An 18,386-nucleotide genomic window follows, 5' to 3' on the forward strand; every position below is an offset into this window, starting at 1 on the left:
GTGGTTGCAGAGAAAAACAGCTGTTGACGTTGCCCATTAAAAACCGTTAAAAGCTACAATTTTTGTAAGCTTTTTATTAGGAAAAATCTTTTGAAATCTATTCACACCGATTTTTCACATTTTGTTATTCAGAGAACCATTTAAAAATTTAAATTTAAATATTTTGAAGCACTGTTATTTAATTTAAGGCTTAATGTTTTAAAATTAAGTTTGAAAAAAAATTATTTTCCAGCACTTAACCCTGATTCAAGTTTTAAATTATTGACTTGTTTCTCTATTTTAAAACTCGACTTTATTTCATTTCAAATCAAAATTTCCCAAAATGTAACATTCAAATGGATAACCCGTTACTTTGACAACACAACATACTTTTAAATCCAAAAAAACCAAAAAAAAAAAAAACATTTTGAATCACAGAAGTTTTATTACCATATCATGTTATAAAATTTAGTTAGATAATAATGCTGTTGCCCTTAATGAACTTTCAGTCTGCTGAAGACGACGCCAATCCGAATGTTACGATTCTAAAACGCCAGATCGCTGAAGATGGAACTAAAACACAGGCACTGCTGCTCCAAGCGTTCCGTTTCGAGTTGTTCGATGACACCAATGCGTACCCACTCCTCCAGGATCAGCTCCATCGACAGCCAGGAGGCAGGAGTCACTGAAGCAAGCCCAGGATCAGTCATGTCCCCTGGAAAACCTGATCCCCCCATGAAACACAAACAACAAAAGGGTTCCTTTCATTTTTGTTTGGAAAACGATTCCGAAAGGCCAAGAATCAGGATCAGGTAAAAAGCAACCACTTATATTTAGGGAAACAGGATATCAGGAAGCTAATCCGCTTGTACTGCAAGTGTGAGAACTTGTACAACCCAAAAAACCAACACTACGGCAACAAAGAGATCGATGAGGATTGCTATTGCTATATGGTGGGGTCGTTTCCAGGAAAGACCAGCTCGGAACTGAGATCCTGTCTTGAGGTGCTGAGAAATCTCTTCGAGAAGGAGTATACCATTATCGAAAGGAGACGTCGGCAATCCGGAGAAGTTGTGACGCCTTCGATTCGCTACTACAAGGAGTTCCTTTTCTTGGTCCCTCATCTCCGCACCGACACCGATTTTCTTGGCAGTGGAACCCAGCTTGCTGTCGGCCGGAAAACTTTCTTCTACGGATCTGAAAAGCCAAACGGTCGCCACCGAGATATTGTCTCATAAACTGAACAATTTTACAGGTTTTCCTTTAGCTGCGTTTCCCGGCCACCTGTCCATCTTCCACAAGAGCGTCAAACAGAAGAAAGCGGAGGCTACTGAGCAGAAAGGTCAGGAGGTCAAACTTAAATGGGAAAAAGATGAACTGGAGAAAGAAATAGAAAGTGGGCAAGAGGATCAGAAGAATGAAAAATCTAGTGATCAGGAGCATAGAGACGAACAAAGAACCAGTGAGCAAGAGGAAAAGGACAAAATCAACGAACTAGAGGATCAGCAGCAGCAGCAGGTGACCTTTTCACCTTCGTTGGAACAGGAGTCCATATATTCAAGCCATAACAGATCCCTCTCCAAGGTGTCCACCCAATCTTCTTTCTATGCCAATGAGCGGGATCTGAAAACCACAGAGTTCAATTGCTTTTGCCAAACAGAAAGATCGACCGAGGGTCAGGAACCTAGACCAGAGTCCTTCCAAAAGCACGTAGCCTGTCCCTGGCAATCGGAAACTGCGCCTTGTGTGCCAAAATTGTAAGGAAACAGGATTACCCCATATAGCCAAATGTCGGGAAATAGGACCTGAATCTAATCAAAAACCCGTTTCCTGCCCTTGGCAATCGGAAAACTCGGGTTGTGTGTCCCCCAAAATCCACTCCTCAACCCCCTATCTCCGTTGAAAATAAACAATTTGATCAATCTGGAAAGGACCAACAATTGCAGATGCTTTGTGATATGATACGTACCGAACTAGCCACTGCTCCAGAATTCATATACCAAGACGTCAAGTGGCGGATAGTAGAGATTTTGAGGGAGGTTCACAAAAAACAGTTGGCTACCCAGAAAACCAAGCTTCAGAAAAGACCACGTCGACCAATGCCGCCCCAGAAACGCCCCTCTCGGGATTCGGAGAGATCGGATAAAAAGTCCCAGGACAAAGGCATCTCGAGGATCTGCGACCATCTCAAGTGCAGTCACTGTCCCTACTGCTGCCGGCACAACAGCTGAACTGGAACCCAAACCAACACATTGTTATCAGCAATAACCCTGACCCACTTAATCTAGAGATAAGTCAGCTCGAGCTACAATACCACTTTCTCTCAGACGCAAACACAGTAACACATTGGAGCGCCATGGAGGTGGACGAACTGATCAGCAACTCTAAGCTGCTCAAACACTGGCCAAGTTTTCTGATTGCCCTGGGTCTGATTTGGATCCTCAAAGATGCGTTCTACAAATGGAGTCGAGGACCCCAAAAATATACCCTGGAGAACCGAGAGGAAGACAAGGGTAAGCTTCTTTTTATACATTTATAAAAGTAGTTTTATTATACCGTAAAATATATTCTTAATATAACGCCTTAATTGCTTTTATAGTTTCTTTTGCTTTAAATAACAAGCAGTTTTTCGGAAAAATGATTAATTATACAATTTGATTAAAAATAACTACATTTTGCAGATGAAGATTTGGAAGATCTGGAAGATGAGCTGCAGAAACCCCAGAGATATACCCTAGAGAACCGAGAGGAAGACGAGGGTAAGATTGTTTTTATACATTTTCAAAATTAATTTAGTCATACCGTAAAAAACTTTCGAGTTTTAAAGATGTTTTTTGTTGAAAAACTGGTCGAAACCCAAAAAAAATTACAATCTTATTGGGTAAAGCTAATGTTATTATCTACACTTAAATTCCGGAGATTTCGAAAACATATATTGACTTTTATAATATTCTTATTATAACGCCTTAATTGATTATATAGTTTCTTCTGCTTAAAATAACAAGGAATTTTTTTTTGGAAAAATGATTAATTATACACTTCTGTTTTTTAAATTTTATTAAAAATTACTATATTTTGCAGATGAAGATTTGGAAGATTTGGAGGATGAGCTGCAGCCTGCATTGGAGGAAAAGCCCCATGTGCCGTACGTGCCTGGCAAGAATCTCAATTCAAATGGTGCGGATATCTTCTATGAACTTATGAGAGGGCGACGTAGCATTCGCTCCTTTAAAAGCCATCCAAAACCAGATATCAGCATTATAGAGGACTGCATTCGGGCAGCGGGAACTGCTCCAAGTGGTGCTCATACAGAACCTTGGACATTCTGCGTCGTGGAAAACCCAAGAATAAAACAATCCATCAAAGAAATTGTGGAGCAGGAGGAGCTTATCAACTATAGTCAGCGAATGCATCCACAGTGGGTCACAGATCTGCGACCCCTGCAAACCAATCATGTTAAGGATTACCTCACAGATGCCCCATACCTCATTCTGATCTTCAAGCAGATCTATGGGTTATCGGAGGACGGAACGCGGAAGCGACACTATTACAACGAGATATCTACTTCGATTTCGGCTGGTATCCTTTTGGGAGCTCTTCAAGCTGCAGGACTTTCGTCCCTGGTCACAACACCTTTAAACTGCGGCCCTGCATTGAGATCCCTGCTCAAGCGTCCCATAAATGAAAAACTTCTTATCCTTCTGCCGGTGGGTTATCCAAAAGACGGCTGCAAAGTGCCAGATTTGAAAAGAAAGAATTTGTCGGACATTATGGTTACATTTTAGGTATTATTAAGTTTTTGAAAACCTTAAATTAACAATAAAAACAAATAAATTGGTATTTTTATTCTGAAAAGTTGTCCTTTTCAAGTTCTAAAATTCCAAGTCGCAGATTTTCCGGAAAAAAATAAAAAGGGTTTTTGAATTTGTTGTGAGTCATGAAAAATAGTAAAATCAAATTTTACAAGAAAGTTTCTTACTAAAGATGATGGTTGTTTTTTCTCGTCGCTTACAAAGACTTTTAAGAATTTAAAATTGTTGACTAGCATCTAAAAACAGTGTTTTATTTATTGCCTTATTTTCTTCTGAATACTAGTTTAAAATCTGAAAATACAAAATCCTTTCAACGGTTGTTTTTACCAACCCTGAATACTAATGGCCGACTACCAACACTACTGCCTAGTCATTTTAGGGAAAAACATCCTTGTTTCATCGATGTTTAAAATATTAACGAAATGTTATCATCGACGTCTACTTTATTGCAAGCGTTCAATAAATTTATTAATTTGTTGTATATTTTAACAATACCAAAAATTGATCAAAGTGAATTAAAAAAAAAATCAAATACAATTAATGTAAATAAACATGATATTATGTAAACATCATGATCAGCAAAAAAGAAGCGTAAAAATAGTTTGCTACCTTTTCTTGACACATGATACATGTTAGCCTATATCGATGGTGTAAATATCGATAAGAATAAACAGAAAAATTAGAATGAAATTAGCGGTGAATTTACGTGCCTGTGGTGGGTTTGTGTTTTGTTGTGAAATGTTACCGAAACGTCGAACTAACAGAAAGAGAGAGATGGATGGATAAACACCGATAGTCCCAGCCAAACATCGATATTTTTAAAAATCGATGTCATTGATGCTGGCATCGAAGTTTCCCCACCACTATACAAAAGCAAAGGAAAAATTTCTGCGTGCGGTCGTGTTTTGTGTTCGAATCGAGAAATCCCAAAAAGCCAGCCATCCGGTCTTAAACAACTAATTAAAAAGCTACCGTTGAATTGGCCGGATTCGGTTTAGGAACTTATAGCCCTGATCGAAAGGAAATTACAATCAAGGTGGCCGTTGCTAATAAGTGTTCACGAATGAGAGCGCAAAGCAGATGGCGGAGAGCGTCCCGCGCTTCAGTGTGTGTGTGTGTGAACGAGTAGAAAGCGGCGGTAAAAACCTTCGCGTGTAACCCATAAAAAACGGCGGATTTTAATCTAAAAAGATATGTCTTATTGAAAAATGCGTAATAATAGAGTTACGCAGGGAAATTGAAAAATCCCTGAACAACAAGAGCAACAGTCGCCAAGGAGCAGAATCGGCGGACGAAAACAAAAACGCTTTAAAACGCAGTCGCCGATACAGAAAGTGCCAGCGTGTGCGTGTGCATATGTGTACGTAGTAGTGGGCAAAGAGAACGGTGGAAAAAATAAAAACTGTGGAGGTGCAAAACGCGCGGCTGATAAAGATTGTGCTATTCACACAGAATATAAAAGAAAAAAAACAACCAAATTGGTTGAATAATATTTAAGCCAACGCCAGTGCTGCAAAAATCGGTCCGCATTATCATCAGTGTTGCACATCGCTGCCGCCCCACGCATAATCCAACACTTTCCCCTCCACCCACACATACACGGATTTGGATTCCTACGTCTGCATTATTATATTGCGCTTATTTTCAGTCGCTAGGTGAGCCGAAGTCATATGTATTTATTTTGTTCCAAAACAAATTTCCCGATCCAATTGCCCGCTGGCAGCGGGAAAAGTGCTCCCGCCTGCGCTGAAACTGTACCATATTGTGGAAGAAGAAATGGGAATGGAAATGAACATGGGATGGGAATAGGTATGGGCAATGGCATGCGGAGGGTACTGTGAACATCGCCTAAGAGGAATGCAATAAGATAAACAACAGGGTTCAAAACAATAACAGCAAAACATCTATATGTTTATATGTTTTATACTTTAAAACCTTAATCATGGTTCATAATAAATCTGTAAAAGATTTGTTCTGGTTAAAGGGTTGTGAAAACTATTGAAATTTTATTTGTTATTTTGTTTATTAGAATATGAAAATAAACATTTTTTTTTAATTTTGCCTTTTAAGTATAATTTGGTCAGAAAACATTGCCTGAAAGCAGCTCAGTTAAATTTAAGTTTTTTTTTTGTTTTTTAAAAGCTAAACTAGAATAATCAAACAGATAACACATACATTCCTGAGTCATTAGTTCATTTATTTTGGATTTTGGATGCCAAATGCTAAAAAAAAACTAGTTATAGGTATTTATACGAAAAAAAGTTTATAGTCATTAGAACAACTAACAACTACATAAGCAAACTAATGTAGTACCTTTTTTATGTACCTAAATAGCAAGGTGTCCTTTACTTTAATGTCAATAATATTCTAAAACTATTAAATGTTTATTTTACGCAGATAAACGCTTTATGTTTAACTAAACCAAATGTCTTTTTACTTTCCAGATTAACGATGCGACACGATCAGTCACTTAACCTTTTAAGTTGTTTTTGTTAGTTGTTGGATTATATTTTGACTACGTAAATTGTACGTAGAGTAGTAATAAACCACTTGGGATCTAGAAGAGAAAAGTGGAAAACGCAAAGGAATTAACCATGAGTCGCCTGCAAAAGCAACAGTACGGGAGCTTGAGCGGCCCAAGTAAGTCGCGTCGCAAAAATCAGCAGAACGCCCACGAATTGGGGTCACCATCAGACGGGGATCATGATCAGGTGGTGCGAAATCATCTAAATGGCCATCTCGTGGTCAATGGCAATGGCAAAAAGCGGAAGAATAGTAAATCTGATATGTTGACCAATGGCAAAAAGTCCAAACCGAATCCAGAGGGTTCTGGTTCTGGGTCTGGAAAGTCCTTGGCCTATAACAATAATAACAATAACAACAACAGCATAAGTGCCACAAATGGGCAGTACAACAATAGCAGCAGTAAGACGACATCATCTTCTGCCAGGGATTACAATTATCGTGATACCATATCACCGCCCACACCTCCTTCACCCCCATCCACAAATGTGGCTGAGATAGTTTGCATTTCGGATGCGGAGAGCGACGAAGAAAGGGATCCGGATCGAGACTACTATGACCAGGATACGGAAGAAGAGGAACCAAACGGGACAGAAATCGAAAACTCGCACCCTAGCAAGTCGAAGATCAAGTCCAATAATGCTGCTGCGGCGGCGGCGGCTGCAGCTGCGGCAGCAGCAGCATCCATGGCCTCATCAGCGGCCACGCCCTCCTACGCCATGCCCACCAGCAACAGTACGCCCCTGGATCTGGACAACGAGGCGCATCAACGGGACTTGGAGGCGGTCACCGATCTGCGATCCTATGGTGAGTCACTCAACCAGGGGGTTTCCCTTGATGACAGCAAGATAATAGAAAATGCGCTGCAAACACCAGTTAGATAACAAATGAAATGCCAAGAGACACGTCCATTTCGGTACTCATATATATCTCATTTTTGTACTCCCTAATTATCAAATTGTTTCAAAATAATAGTGTGTTTTTTCATAAAATGTCTTCAGTTTACCCTAACTTTAGTCTTTATATTTGTTTTGTAACCATAATTTTTTTTTTAAACCGACAAAAAAAAAACTAAAAATCTTACAAAAGTTGTATCTCTAGTTTAAAGATCATATAGTAACAAATAGTGGAAGTTTCTTATCTTTTGATAATGTTGTTTTAAACTTTTGCAATTGATTTGGTTAAAATTTTCGATAATATGGTCATTTAATGTATTTTATTTTCTGAGCTCAGCACATGCGTTTTACTTGGTTATTTACAAAACCAACTATCAGCCCAACAGATAAATTTTTCAAATAAATTTCTGTGAATATTGTATGATTTCGTATGGTACAAGAAACTATGGTTATCAGACAAGTAATTGATGACTTTAACCAGGGAAGTCTCAAGGTTTGATAGAAAAGGAGGCGGAGAGGTTGGCAGTTGGTCAATGCCGAATGGAGTGCCGTCTCTGGCGTCCTTTGAAAAGTGGAGCACATGCATTCAACCTTGACACAATTACCCAGAAAACTCAACCCGGCTTTGTTCGTTCTTCGGGCCAAATCCAAAACTACTGACCTCCCCTAAAATCGCCCAACACACCCGCCTGCGTACTCACTTCTCACCACACTATATACATCAAGTAGACACAATACCCACCACCCAAACGGCTCAATTGATAACAGTGGAATAAAAACTAAATGTTGTGGCTGTATTTATCTGTTCGCTACGTGTTAAGTTTAGCAGCATTCAAATATGTTTGTAATGAAATGGGAATTTTAACACAATCATATCGCAGTAGTTCTTGTAAAAAGTAACACAAAGTAACAGAAAGCAGTCAAACTTTGATAAGTAGTAATAATAATGAATAATACAACTCTTAACAAATATTGTAAACATTTAGGCTAAAAAGAGATGGTTATTTTAAATTGGGGGTTTTTCAAAGTATGGCTTTGTTTCAAACCACTGTACGACTTTATACATCGCCAGGCAGTCGTGACCATGTCCGTACTTACATATGTATGTATGTATGAATGCATCGCTTTATGTGCGCGTTTGCTGTGTTCACAAATATGCTTGTTTGCATAAACGGTTGGTTGTTGTTTGTAGGCAATTTATTTACTTGAACTTGACAATGCAACTCGCCGAACATCTAGCATAGATATGTGTTAAGGTGGCGGAACGAGTTAGCCTCAGGGATAATTGCCTGCAAATTGATAGGTATGTTGTGTTTAATTATCACAAGAACACTGTCACGGCAACGGGCGGGTCCAGCCGTGTAATAATAAAAATACTAGAGATATTTAAATAATGATAATAAATTTGAAAATAACATTAAATGATATTTCATGTATTGCTACAGATATAGTAATACAAATACGTTCAAAACTAATATATATACATTATAATTTTGTATCCCTTTAAGCCTTAAGCCAATTGTCGGTATTATAACATTAAAGTAGCAGAAATACATGAAGTTAGTTAACAATTTCTTGTGGGACAATTTTCATTTGTGACTGATAGGCAGAAAAAAAAACGAAAATATTGGTATCCATTCTCCACTTGTTGCGGTTTGTGATATTCATATTCTTTGCGTTCATTAAACTTTGCCTAGTCACAGCATATATATATTTTTCGTGCGGTTATTCGGTTTAAGAACCTGGCAAGAGTATATAATGCATATCAAGGCCAATTTGCTCAACGTCACATGATTCCAAACAGGTCGGTGTTTAAATACATAAGAAAAAGTAACACTTGTTTTAAGTAAATGTTTCATTAATTAACTTATAAGAAATGTGAAATTTAAAAAATGTTTGTATAGCCTTAAAAACTATATGCAAAACGATAACTTAAAGCGAGTTATATCCATAATATGTTTTATTTTAAATTAGAAGTAGACTTTACTGCAGCCTTTGACCAATGAAAAGCAAAATTTGTATGTCATTTTTTTAAATTTTCGGTTAATTTTTCATTTCATTTTAATTATATTTTAAAAAGCATATATGTATAAATTTTAAAAACCATCTTATAAGGAAGTGATACATTCGATATTTTTTCTTTTGGCCACTTTTGGGCCAAGTTAAAAGATTCCCAACGCCCGTTCAAGTAAGTGTTTCCCCTCGACAGGTAACAAATTTGTACACCATCTCCAGCTTTTTCTTGTTGAATCAATAATTTCGGCGAAAAGTTGCCTTCCCTAATTTGCCACCCACTCAAAGGTTTTGGGTTCGTTGCACCCCTTCAAGAATTTCGACACGCGTCATATTGTGCGTTGCTGGTGTTTCGCGCAAATTACATTTACTTGCTGTTACCAAGTTGTATTTTCAAATAAAACAACAGGTTCGACCGAGCAACTCGATTCCATTAACCCCTAACGAAGTTTGTGTCAATGTTTCTTGATTTCACAACAACTTGATATTTTGATGGCTCCGTTGCACGGGGGGTTGACTGCACGAGAAGATAGATTGTAATGTTGAAATAATGTTGAACTAAATGTTACAGACATTTTTATTTGCTGCACTGAATTTAGAAGAATGTCCTTTGGAGTTCAAGGACAATTTCACAAGCTGCTGCTGTGGCTAGGATTAATTTGTCAAAGTAACAGCCAAATTTCACATTTATAAACGTCACACTTTCAGACTTTTGGAATGGGATGAAGTTGGGTTAAAATGGGGCCGTCTGACTCACTACACAAAGCGTTGGATGAGTTTGACCACCCAAATTAGTCACTTGGGGACGTTTTATATTATGGCAACCCAAATTGAATTACAGTGGTCACTGCGGATATGGCCTATATATCAATATTTCAATTTGGTTAAGTTTTTGATATAATTAAATTAAAGTGCCTATCAGGTAAAGGCTCAAGGCTAGAAAATAAAACTATTCCCATTTTTGCGGATTAGAAAGGTAAAGCTTTCAATCACGTCTCCTGACTGGCTGAACTTAAGTTTACATAATAGCTTTCTATCCATTAAAATGATTAATTTACTTTTACTTATCAACATAAAAGGATATATTTTAAAGTAAGTTACTTTTTTGTTTGTGTTAAAATAATGTATAGCAGGCAAATACAAAGTTCAAGTACCTGACTGAGAGTTTGTAACTATTTTTTTTTTTCAAAAAAATATTAATTTATATAATTAAATACTTTCTAGTAACTTATAACTTAGTTTTTCTGTAGCTCCTGTAAATCCCTTTTATTTTGTCTGAGCCCTGTAATAATCGTAAACTGTGCAATCTCGTGGCGAGACATTCGGGCCAATGAACCGTTATGCCCTTTGGCATATGGCTTCTAAGAAGCCTGAAATATTTGTCTGTATAGAGAAAATCTCTATTTTCCCTTAAGTGAGAAAAGTTCTTTGCCGTGTCCTTGAGCGTGTTTCTATATGAGCGGACTGTGGTCAACAAAGTTTCTGTTAATCCAGCCACCCGATGGAATTTCCCATTAAAATGCCCATATAATCACCGATTGCTATTTCCACTTGCTTGCTTATGTCTCTAAAAGCGAAATCAAGTGTCTGACACGTGCTGCGCTGGCGATAAAAATAAAATGTGATAATTCGTCTCACATGTGTTAAGTAAAACAATGCAAACAACTATTTTTATCGCCCCCAACAATATTTTACACATACATACATATGTGTATCACTTATTCTCGCATTCTCTTTTTTTTATCGTCTTTTCTCCCAGAGAGAAATAACTTGGTTTGCAGTGGTAAATTGATTTGTTTCAGTTGCAAATTTGTAAATATATTTTATGAATGTATTGATTACAGTGCTAATATGTATGTGTTTTCTTTTCCTCCCTCGCAGTCAAATTGTACAGTGACGAGGCCGTCAGTCTGAACGATTTCAAAATAATACGGGTTCTTGGAACAGGGGGTAAGTAAAAGTTGTATGTGGTGTTTGTAATCAACAAATATTGACTTTTTTTTTTCATTTTTTCCAACAGCCTACGGAAGGGTTTTTCTCGTTCGCAAGCTGACAAGACACGATGCCGGAAAATTGTATGCAATGAAAGTTCTCAATAAGATAACGGTAGTCCAGAAGCGTAAAACCGCCGAACACACTAAAACGGAGCGCGTGGTAAGTGGTGGAATAATAAATAGGGTACTAACAATTTTACTATGAAAAGTAAAGGTAATTCATCACAATGTATTGGAATAGACGGTATTTACAATTAAGATTCTCTAGCTCAAATATCCTTATCGTGAACTATACATTATACAAAGCCATTATCTTTATAACTTAACCTTTCTATTGTGCAGATTAGAATACAGTCAAAAAATAAAGTAAAAATTCACTAGAAAAAAAGTTTAAAAGTTTAAAATAAGTCAAAAAAATTGGCTTATGAAAAAAAAGGAAAACGTATGTACATACATATGTACATATATTCACTTATACAATACCGACCTGTACTGTAAAACGATAAAGCCCTTTCAATCATTTTTCAGCCAGAACGACTGCAAAGTAAACGTGTTTAAAAGACCTTTTTTTTTGGGTAGCTCTTTTGTTTTTTTTTTCCCCGTTACCTTTTACCGCTGCGTGATGTTTTTGCAATCACACCGCTTTCAAACCTCTTTTACTTTGGATTCCTCTTCACTTTAATGACGACAATAAAGTGCAGCTTATTGAAATTAAACCCGTCGAGCGATTTGACAACCTTCAAAGTCGCACGTACAGTTTCCAGTAGCGAATCGGAAAAAAGCAGAAGACAGTAAATGGGAAAGCATAAAGGGCAGAGTGGGAGAAGAGAGGAAGAGAAATGTTCTTGTGACCCACATAGGGACTTGTTCTTGGTGCACCGGCAAAAAGCGAAGTCAAAAGAGAGGATATTTACATGTCTACACCGAAAAAAAAAACAAATCGAGTTAGGGTCCACTCCATTTCATTTTGATATGTGGTTAATGGAAAATCAGGAGAAAGTATACATGTAAGCATAAGATACTGGCAACAAACGCCCAGATTTATTTTTTCACTTTAATAAATAATATTTTGATATTAAACTTAATGTTTAAATGATCGATAAAGATTCAAAATTTTGTACCTTTCAATTTGAACTTTCAAATAATATGTCTGAAATCATACAATTTTTTTTTCTGTGTAGAGAGTCGCTAGAACTGACGAGAGCTTCCTGCTCAGATCAATAGTGGATGTTGTTGGAGCTGCCTATTGCAACCGGTTTTTCGTCTTTTTTTTCTCTCTCCGTCAACGAGAGTTGTAGTAAATCAATGAAAACAGAAAAGAAAATGGGAGAAACAAACAAAATGCGTTAAATAACTGCAAACAGGTGTAGGCGCAATAGCGGCAGATAACTTAAACAAATTTACAATTGGGCGCCCTGCTTTTAAGTTGTTTTCATGCGCTATTTTCGTGTCACTCTGTTACCATTTCCTCCCCCTCCCCCTTCCACTTGACTTTTGAAGGTACAATATCTGTGCCACTAACCCAGTTATCAAACATCGCCGGCTATCTGCGATTCGACAAGTCTATAATTCGCTTCGCGGTGGCTAAAATAGAAAGGAATAAACAGTGGCGGTTAAACAAATGGAACTTCGCAGAGTGAAATATACATAGTTAAATCTCGAGAGAAAGGACTCACTCGCTTGGTGAATAAAACATATTCAAACAATTAATTTATATATATAAATTTGAAGAAAATTTTGAATGTTTGTTTCAAGTTTTTCCATTCTTATATATGTAAATACATTTTTTATTGGTCTTCAAATAAATAATTTAAAGAAAGAAACTTAAGCCTTAAACTTACGTTTGATTAACGTAAAAAAATAACAAAAAAATTTCCATACAAAATTAATGATTGTATGTTAGAAGTCAGTATAAAAACTTTCAGGCTTTTCAAACATTTTAAGTACTGTTCCTCTGCCCGCAGCTGTTAAAGCAAACCAACGAAATATGTGAAAGTTTTTATCTGAAAGAAAAGAGCGAAAGACAAATTCATTTTATTCATTTATTTTCAAAGTACTTGATTTCGCTTTTTCTATGTATTGTTTCCTTACAACAATAACAACTAATATAAGCGCACTAAATTCAAAGGTAAAACAAGACAACTCATATTTGTGCATTCAAGCCGTAATTGCGTAAAAAACAAAAAATTAAAATAAAAAAAAGCGAACTTTTGTGATAAGCGATGAAGCGAAAGCCCCGGCAAGTGATATAGGTTCCTATTTTTGATAAGAGCCGATTATATTGGGTAGCACGAACTATCAATAATATGTTTAAGACACCAAAAGATATCGTTATAAATACGGAATCAATGCAACTTCTACAACTTAATTAAACAAATATTAAATATAGTTATTTAATTTAATTTCAGGTACTGGAGGCCGTTCAGCGCAGTCCCTTCCTCGTGAGTCTCCACTACGCGTTTCAATCCTCGTCGAAGCTATATCTGGTGCTAGGTAAGGTGCTGCCTACCATTTAAAACAAATCTAATTAAAACCCTTCTACTTTTAGACTTTGCTAATGGCGGAGAGCTGTTTACGCATCTTTACCATGCGGAGCACTTTGAGGAGTCTCGAGTTCGGGTGTACATAGCAGAGGTGGTGCTGGCCCTGGAGCAGCTGCATCAGCTGGGGATCATCTATCGGGACATTAAGCTGGAGAACATTCTGCTCGATGGCGAAGGGCACATTGTACTCTCCGATTTTGGACTGTCAAAAATACTTTCGGCGGAGAATGAGTATAGAGCGCACAGTTTCTGCGGCACTCTGGAGTACATGGCACCGGAGATCATCCGGACGGGACCGCCGGGGCACGATAGTGCTGTGGATTGGTGGTCGGTGGGTGTGCTCACCTTTGAGCTGCTTACCGGCGCCTCGCCATTCGCCACGTCCGATGGGCAAAGCCAGCAGTCGGAAATCTCTCGACGGATCCAGAAGGAGCAGCCGGTGATTCCATCCTCATTCAGCGCCAATGCCCGAGACTTTGTGCTGAAGATGCTGGAGAAGAACCCTAAACGGCGGCTTGGTGGCAACCATCGGGACGCCAGTGAGATCAAGGAGCATCCCTTCTTCCACGGCATCAACTGGCAGGAGTTGCGCAACAAGCGCCGCAAGGCTCCCTACAAGCCCCCCCTCACCGGCGAAGACGACGTACAGAACTTTAGCAACGAGTTCACCGACCAAGTTCCCGAGGATCCCGAGTGCGATGCCCCGCCAAGCCGGATTCGTCTCTTTCGGGGCTACACCTACGTAGCTCCGGAGCATTTAGAGCAGATGCGAAGGGATAACCACTGTCAGATCCAATACTGCAATCCAGGACTTTTGGTGGGATAAGATTGCAATACCAATTGATAACCATGACTAATAACTTGACCCTGTCATTGCAGAACATACCCTCACGACCGGATGACCTTGAATTGGGCACCCGCACCGTCAGCGGCGCCTATGGTACTTGCCACTTTGTGGTGGACAGCTCATCGGAGATGGTCTTTATGGCCAAGGTCGTACCGCTGTCCAAGTTTCGTCCCTCCGAGGTGGACGCACTAATTTCGTGTGCTCTTGACACAAACAGTCACAAGAATATCGTTAGTTACCACGGAACGTTCAGGGACAAATGCGAGACTTGGATCATCATGGAGTACCTGTGTGGCGAGGAGTTGACCGCATCCGTCCGTATGGATGAGCAGTCGTGTCGGGAGATCTTTCTGCAACTGGTTATGGCCGTCCGCCACATCCACTCCAAGCACTTTATACACGGTGACCTGAAGCCGGAGAACGTCATGTTCGAAAGCCGGGAGGATAAGAACGTCAAACTGGTCGACTTTGGCAATGCCTGGTAAGACAATAGACTATTAGGGGTTATTTTCTCATACTGATCTTATCTGTTTTCTCCACCGACAGTTACAATAATCGTTTCCAGAGCTGGAAGGACAAGCCACGCTACACGCTGGACTATGCTGCTCCCGAAATGCTCGCGGACGCGAATCTCGTTACTTATTCGCCAGCGGTGGATATCTACGGTCTTGGGGCCACTCTGTACACCATGCTGGTGGGTCATCAGCCGTACAGGCAGAACTTGGACGATGTGGACCACTCCGCCAGTGCCCACCACGAGCTGCGTAAGCGAATGCGCCGGGAGACATTCAATCAGCGCTCCAAGCGCTGGGAGAATGCAAGTCCATCGTTCCGGCATTTGGTGGGCTGGTGCCTGCAGCGAAATCCGGCCGATCGACCTACATTGGCAGACATTCTAGAGAGCGAGTGGCTGCAGTACGGCGGCAACGATCCGGATGTGGACATCATTGTGCCGCCAGAGCAGCAGGTGGTGGTAGACCTAAGCGAGGACACAATGGAGCAGCCGTCGTCAGGTATGTTAGCTGAGCAGGAGCAGCCCGAATCCACGCTCGACAAGTCGGCGGAGGATGAGGGCATCACTCTGCTAATGGAAGAGACTGTGCCGGCCAGCGAATCTAGGACCAATGCAGCCACTTTAACTGCGGCAGTTGCTCCTCCGTTCGACGACGAAGACTTGGTAGTCCACGAACGATTTGACCCGGTCTTTGAGTGCCCGACAGACTTCTACGGCTTCGACGAGGATGCGCCGCCTCTGCCTCTTCCCGCGGAGTACTACGCCGAATTGCCTCTGCCCCACGAGGATCAGGAACAAATGCCACCGCCTCCAGCTCCGGCTCCAGTTGAACCGATACAGGCCATTCGACGGCCCAGAACGCGCCAGCAGCGTCGCACCGAGAGCCAGCTGCTACATCCCATCACCACCGCCCCTCCGGAGGACAGCAAGGCGTCCTTGCGGCTGCTGATGCAGCAGCTGCCGCCTCCCGCGGACGTCGAGGTGACTCGCATCCCGAAGAGAACCCAACGCGTCGTACGCACATTGCCCCCGTCCTTTGGAAGCACTAAGCAGAGAGAGGAGAATTTCAATGGTTTTAGCAAGACTGCGAATTCGTGGCGTAAGTCGAGGGCCAGCTGGCGACACTTCTGTCTGCTCATCAACGGAGTGCAGCAGGTGCTCAAAAATAGGTTCAAGAAGAAACGCCGCGTCTACTGCCTGCCCAACATTAAGTTGGAAAAGCTCGACTTTGCTTACGAGAAGCCGCTGACTTTCCCGCGGCCCAAGCAGTCGCAACTGAAGCGCGCCAAGCGGGAGCCCAAGGTGCCGCGACCGCCGACGCGAGTGCAACCGGAGAGGGCGCGGGCGCTGCGGCAGCGGTATGTGTTCCAATGACATGAGGATGACGACGACGACGACGACGTGCTGGAGGTGGTGGAAATCAAGAACGAGCCGCTGGACGAGAAGGAGGAGCAACTGCAAGCGGTGCTGCAGTGGGAGGGCGACTTCAGGCGGCCACGGATGTACAGCTGACGACAGACATTGACCCAATGGCCCTACCAGGACAACGACGACCACACCCCGGGCAAAACTGTGGGCAAAGACCCTTGGGGGTTCTGCACCCAACAACAAACCCACTAACAACAACCCTCTTTAACAATCGAGAGCATGAGTGGAAGGATCCGCAAGATGCACCAAAGATCCTGTCAATAATTATTTTCAAGTTTGTTATGCACTAGTCTAAGTTGAGATAACTCATTTTGCTTACCCCTTTTTCAACCACATGAAAAACGGAAACCAACTTAACACATAAGTATAAAAGGAGGGGAGACCGCAACGTCCTTATAAGTGTTTTATATATGCGATTTGTTGTGCTAGTTAATTATTTCAATAGCCTAAATGTAAAAAGTCAGACACAAAAAACGGAAACTATACAAAGGCAACATTTTGCATGGATCTTAGAGCGGTAAAGACATTGAAACGAAACGATTACAGATACCGACAACAGAACACAATCACTAATATCATTATTACGATTTGCAATTAGTTTAGTGCAAAATTATGTTTAAGCCAGACAGTGAAGAAGAAATACAAGCCCCAATATACACAAACATTTGCTTTAAGTTGTGCTCTACACTAAGTTATATTTTTTATTCCTAACGCTGCATTCTCAGCACTACCCAACAACTAACTCAAAATCCCGCCCAGTATATATTGCCGTCTGCAATCGGGATAGGCTAACCCATTTGATCCCGATTGCACTTGGCAATGTTTCCTAACTACGTTAAAATCATTTCAGTAAAACCTAAAGGGAAAAAGAAGCAACGCCCGAAGAGCCATTTTCACATGAAACTGCGAAGTTATTCTTCGAGGCTGAGCCAAAAAAAATGTGTTTTTTGCACACGAAAATTATCAAGAAACAAAAATAGTCGTAGAGTTGTTAGGGGAAAACCAATATATTTGTTTTGTTAAGTATTTTTGATTGTTTAAATTTGCCGCATAACCTGTAACTAAGTTAGTTAAAGCAATGGAAACCGATGAAATCTAAATAAACTTAAAAAAATTACATTATTGTAAACTCTCTTGATTTGTATATTTTTTTGTGTATTATTTTAATGCTTTTAATGCAGCCACATAAACCCCTCCGCTGACAAAAACTTAAACCAAAACCAATTCACATATCGAACTGTGTAAACTTGCCATAGCGTCGATTGAAAAGGATGTTAAAAATCATGGTGTAAATTTTAGTATAAAACAAATAACATTTATATTAAAGTTGCCTTTTAACAAGTTGCCTTAGAACACACAAATGTAAAACCCAAAAAAAAAAGAAAACTCCAAGAAGTCGCAATACGAAAAGTTAAACAAACCCTACATTTTATAAGCAAATCGTAACCCGATTAAGGAACAGTTTGGCATGCATTTTTATAGGCGCGCTAATTGGCAATTCGTCGTAGTTTAAGATCACTAGAGCTATTCTAGATCATAGGCTCTACCCAATCTACCTACAGAGGAGGCAACAACCAATAAGCAACAACCAACGGGGACAACTAGTTAAATGTAAGAATAAAGCAATCAAATCGTATTGAACTCGATTTTTATAGTTCGGCCAAAGCGTTATACGGATTACGAATAGTTATGTTAACCAAGCGAAATGCGTTTGTTTAGCTTCGAAGATCAATTGAGGTATACAAATGAATTTGATGAAAAGTTGCTAGCGATTAAGTCACCAAAGTTTGTACATAAAACCAATATCAAAATGCAGTTAAAATAAAGCATTTCAAAT

General features: G+C 39.9%; 3 protein-coding genes across 4 annotated transcripts; all 3 read left to right on the forward strand.

Moving 5' to 3' along the window:
* Window positions 1-307: 307 nt before the first annotated feature.
* On the forward strand, window positions 308-2,210 carry LOC128258344 (uncharacterized). Its single transcript, XM_052989929.1, is given in 4 exon segments — window positions 308-703; window positions 706-1,139; window positions 1,141-1,737; window positions 1,782-2,210. Coding segments are annotated over 4 exon segments (1,617 nt in total). The 5' UTR covers window positions 308-546.
* LOC128258246 (iodotyrosine deiodinase) lies at window positions 2,195-3,800 on the forward strand. Its single transcript, XM_052989765.1, has 3 exons — window positions 2,195-2,492; window positions 2,661-2,738; window positions 3,061-3,800. The coding sequence occupies exons 1-3, from the start codon at window positions 2,336-2,338 to the stop codon at window positions 3,762-3,764; spliced, it is 939 nt and encodes a 312-aa protein (XP_052845725.1). The 5' UTR covers window positions 2,195-2,335; the 3' UTR covers window positions 3,765-3,800.
* An 840-nt stretch (window positions 3,801-4,640) lies between these two features.
* Window positions 4,641-17,758, forward strand: LOC128258235 (chromosomal serine/threonine-protein kinase JIL-1). 2 transcript variants are annotated; one of them, XM_052989745.1, is made up of 8 exons: window positions 4,641-5,446; window positions 6,236-7,121; window positions 11,105-11,173; window positions 11,244-11,377; window positions 13,626-13,710; window positions 13,766-14,577; window positions 14,640-15,088; window positions 15,154-17,758. In XM_052989745.1, exons 2-8 carry the CDS (start codon window positions 6,386-6,388, stop codon window positions 16,493-16,495), a joined length of 3,627 nt encoding a protein of 1,208 aa, XP_052845705.1. In that variant the 5' UTR covers window positions 4,641-5,446; window positions 6,236-6,385; the 3' UTR covers window positions 16,496-17,758. The 2 variants fall into 2 exon arrangements, with proteins under 2 accessions (XP_052845705.1, XP_052845706.1); XM_052989746.1 differs by lacking the exon at window positions 4,641-5,446 and adding an exon at window positions 5,475-5,600.
* The last annotated feature ends 628 nt before the right edge of the window (window positions 17,759-18,386 follow it).

This window comes from Drosophila gunungcola (genome assembly GCF_025200985.1).
Source record: "Drosophila gunungcola strain Sukarami chromosome 3L unlocalized genomic scaffold, Dgunungcola_SK_2 000003F, whole genome shotgun sequence".
Taxonomy (NCBI): Eukaryota; Metazoa; Arthropoda; class Insecta; order Diptera; family Drosophilidae; genus Drosophila; species Drosophila gunungcola.

Excerpts from the sequence above, each read along its gene's own strand:
- LOC128258246 (XM_052989765.1), top strand. The coding sequence starts at position 2,336 with ATGGAGGTGGACGAACTGATCAGCAACTCTAAGCTGCTCAAACACTGG. Across the intron at positions 2,493-2,660 it reads GAACCGAGAGGAAGACAAGG|ATGAAGATTTGGAAGATCTG; the intron begins GTAAGCTTCTTT and ends TACATTTTGCAG. Across the intron at positions 2,739-3,060 it reads GAACCGAGAGGAAGACGAGG|ATGAAGATTTGGAAGATTTG; the intron begins GTAAGATTGTTT and ends TATATTTTGCAG.
- LOC128258235 (XM_052989745.1), top strand. The coding sequence starts at position 6,386 with ATGAGTCGCCTGCAAAAGCAACAGTACGGGAGCTTGAGCGGCCCAAGT. Across the intron at positions 11,174-11,243 it reads ACGGGTTCTTGGAACAGGGG|CCTACGGAAGGGTTTTTCTC; the intron begins GTAAGTAAAAGT and ends TTTTTCCAACAG. Across the intron at positions 14,578-14,639 it reads ACTGCAATCCAGGACTTTTG|AACATACCCTCACGACCGGA; the intron begins GTGGGATAAGAT and ends CTGTCATTGCAG.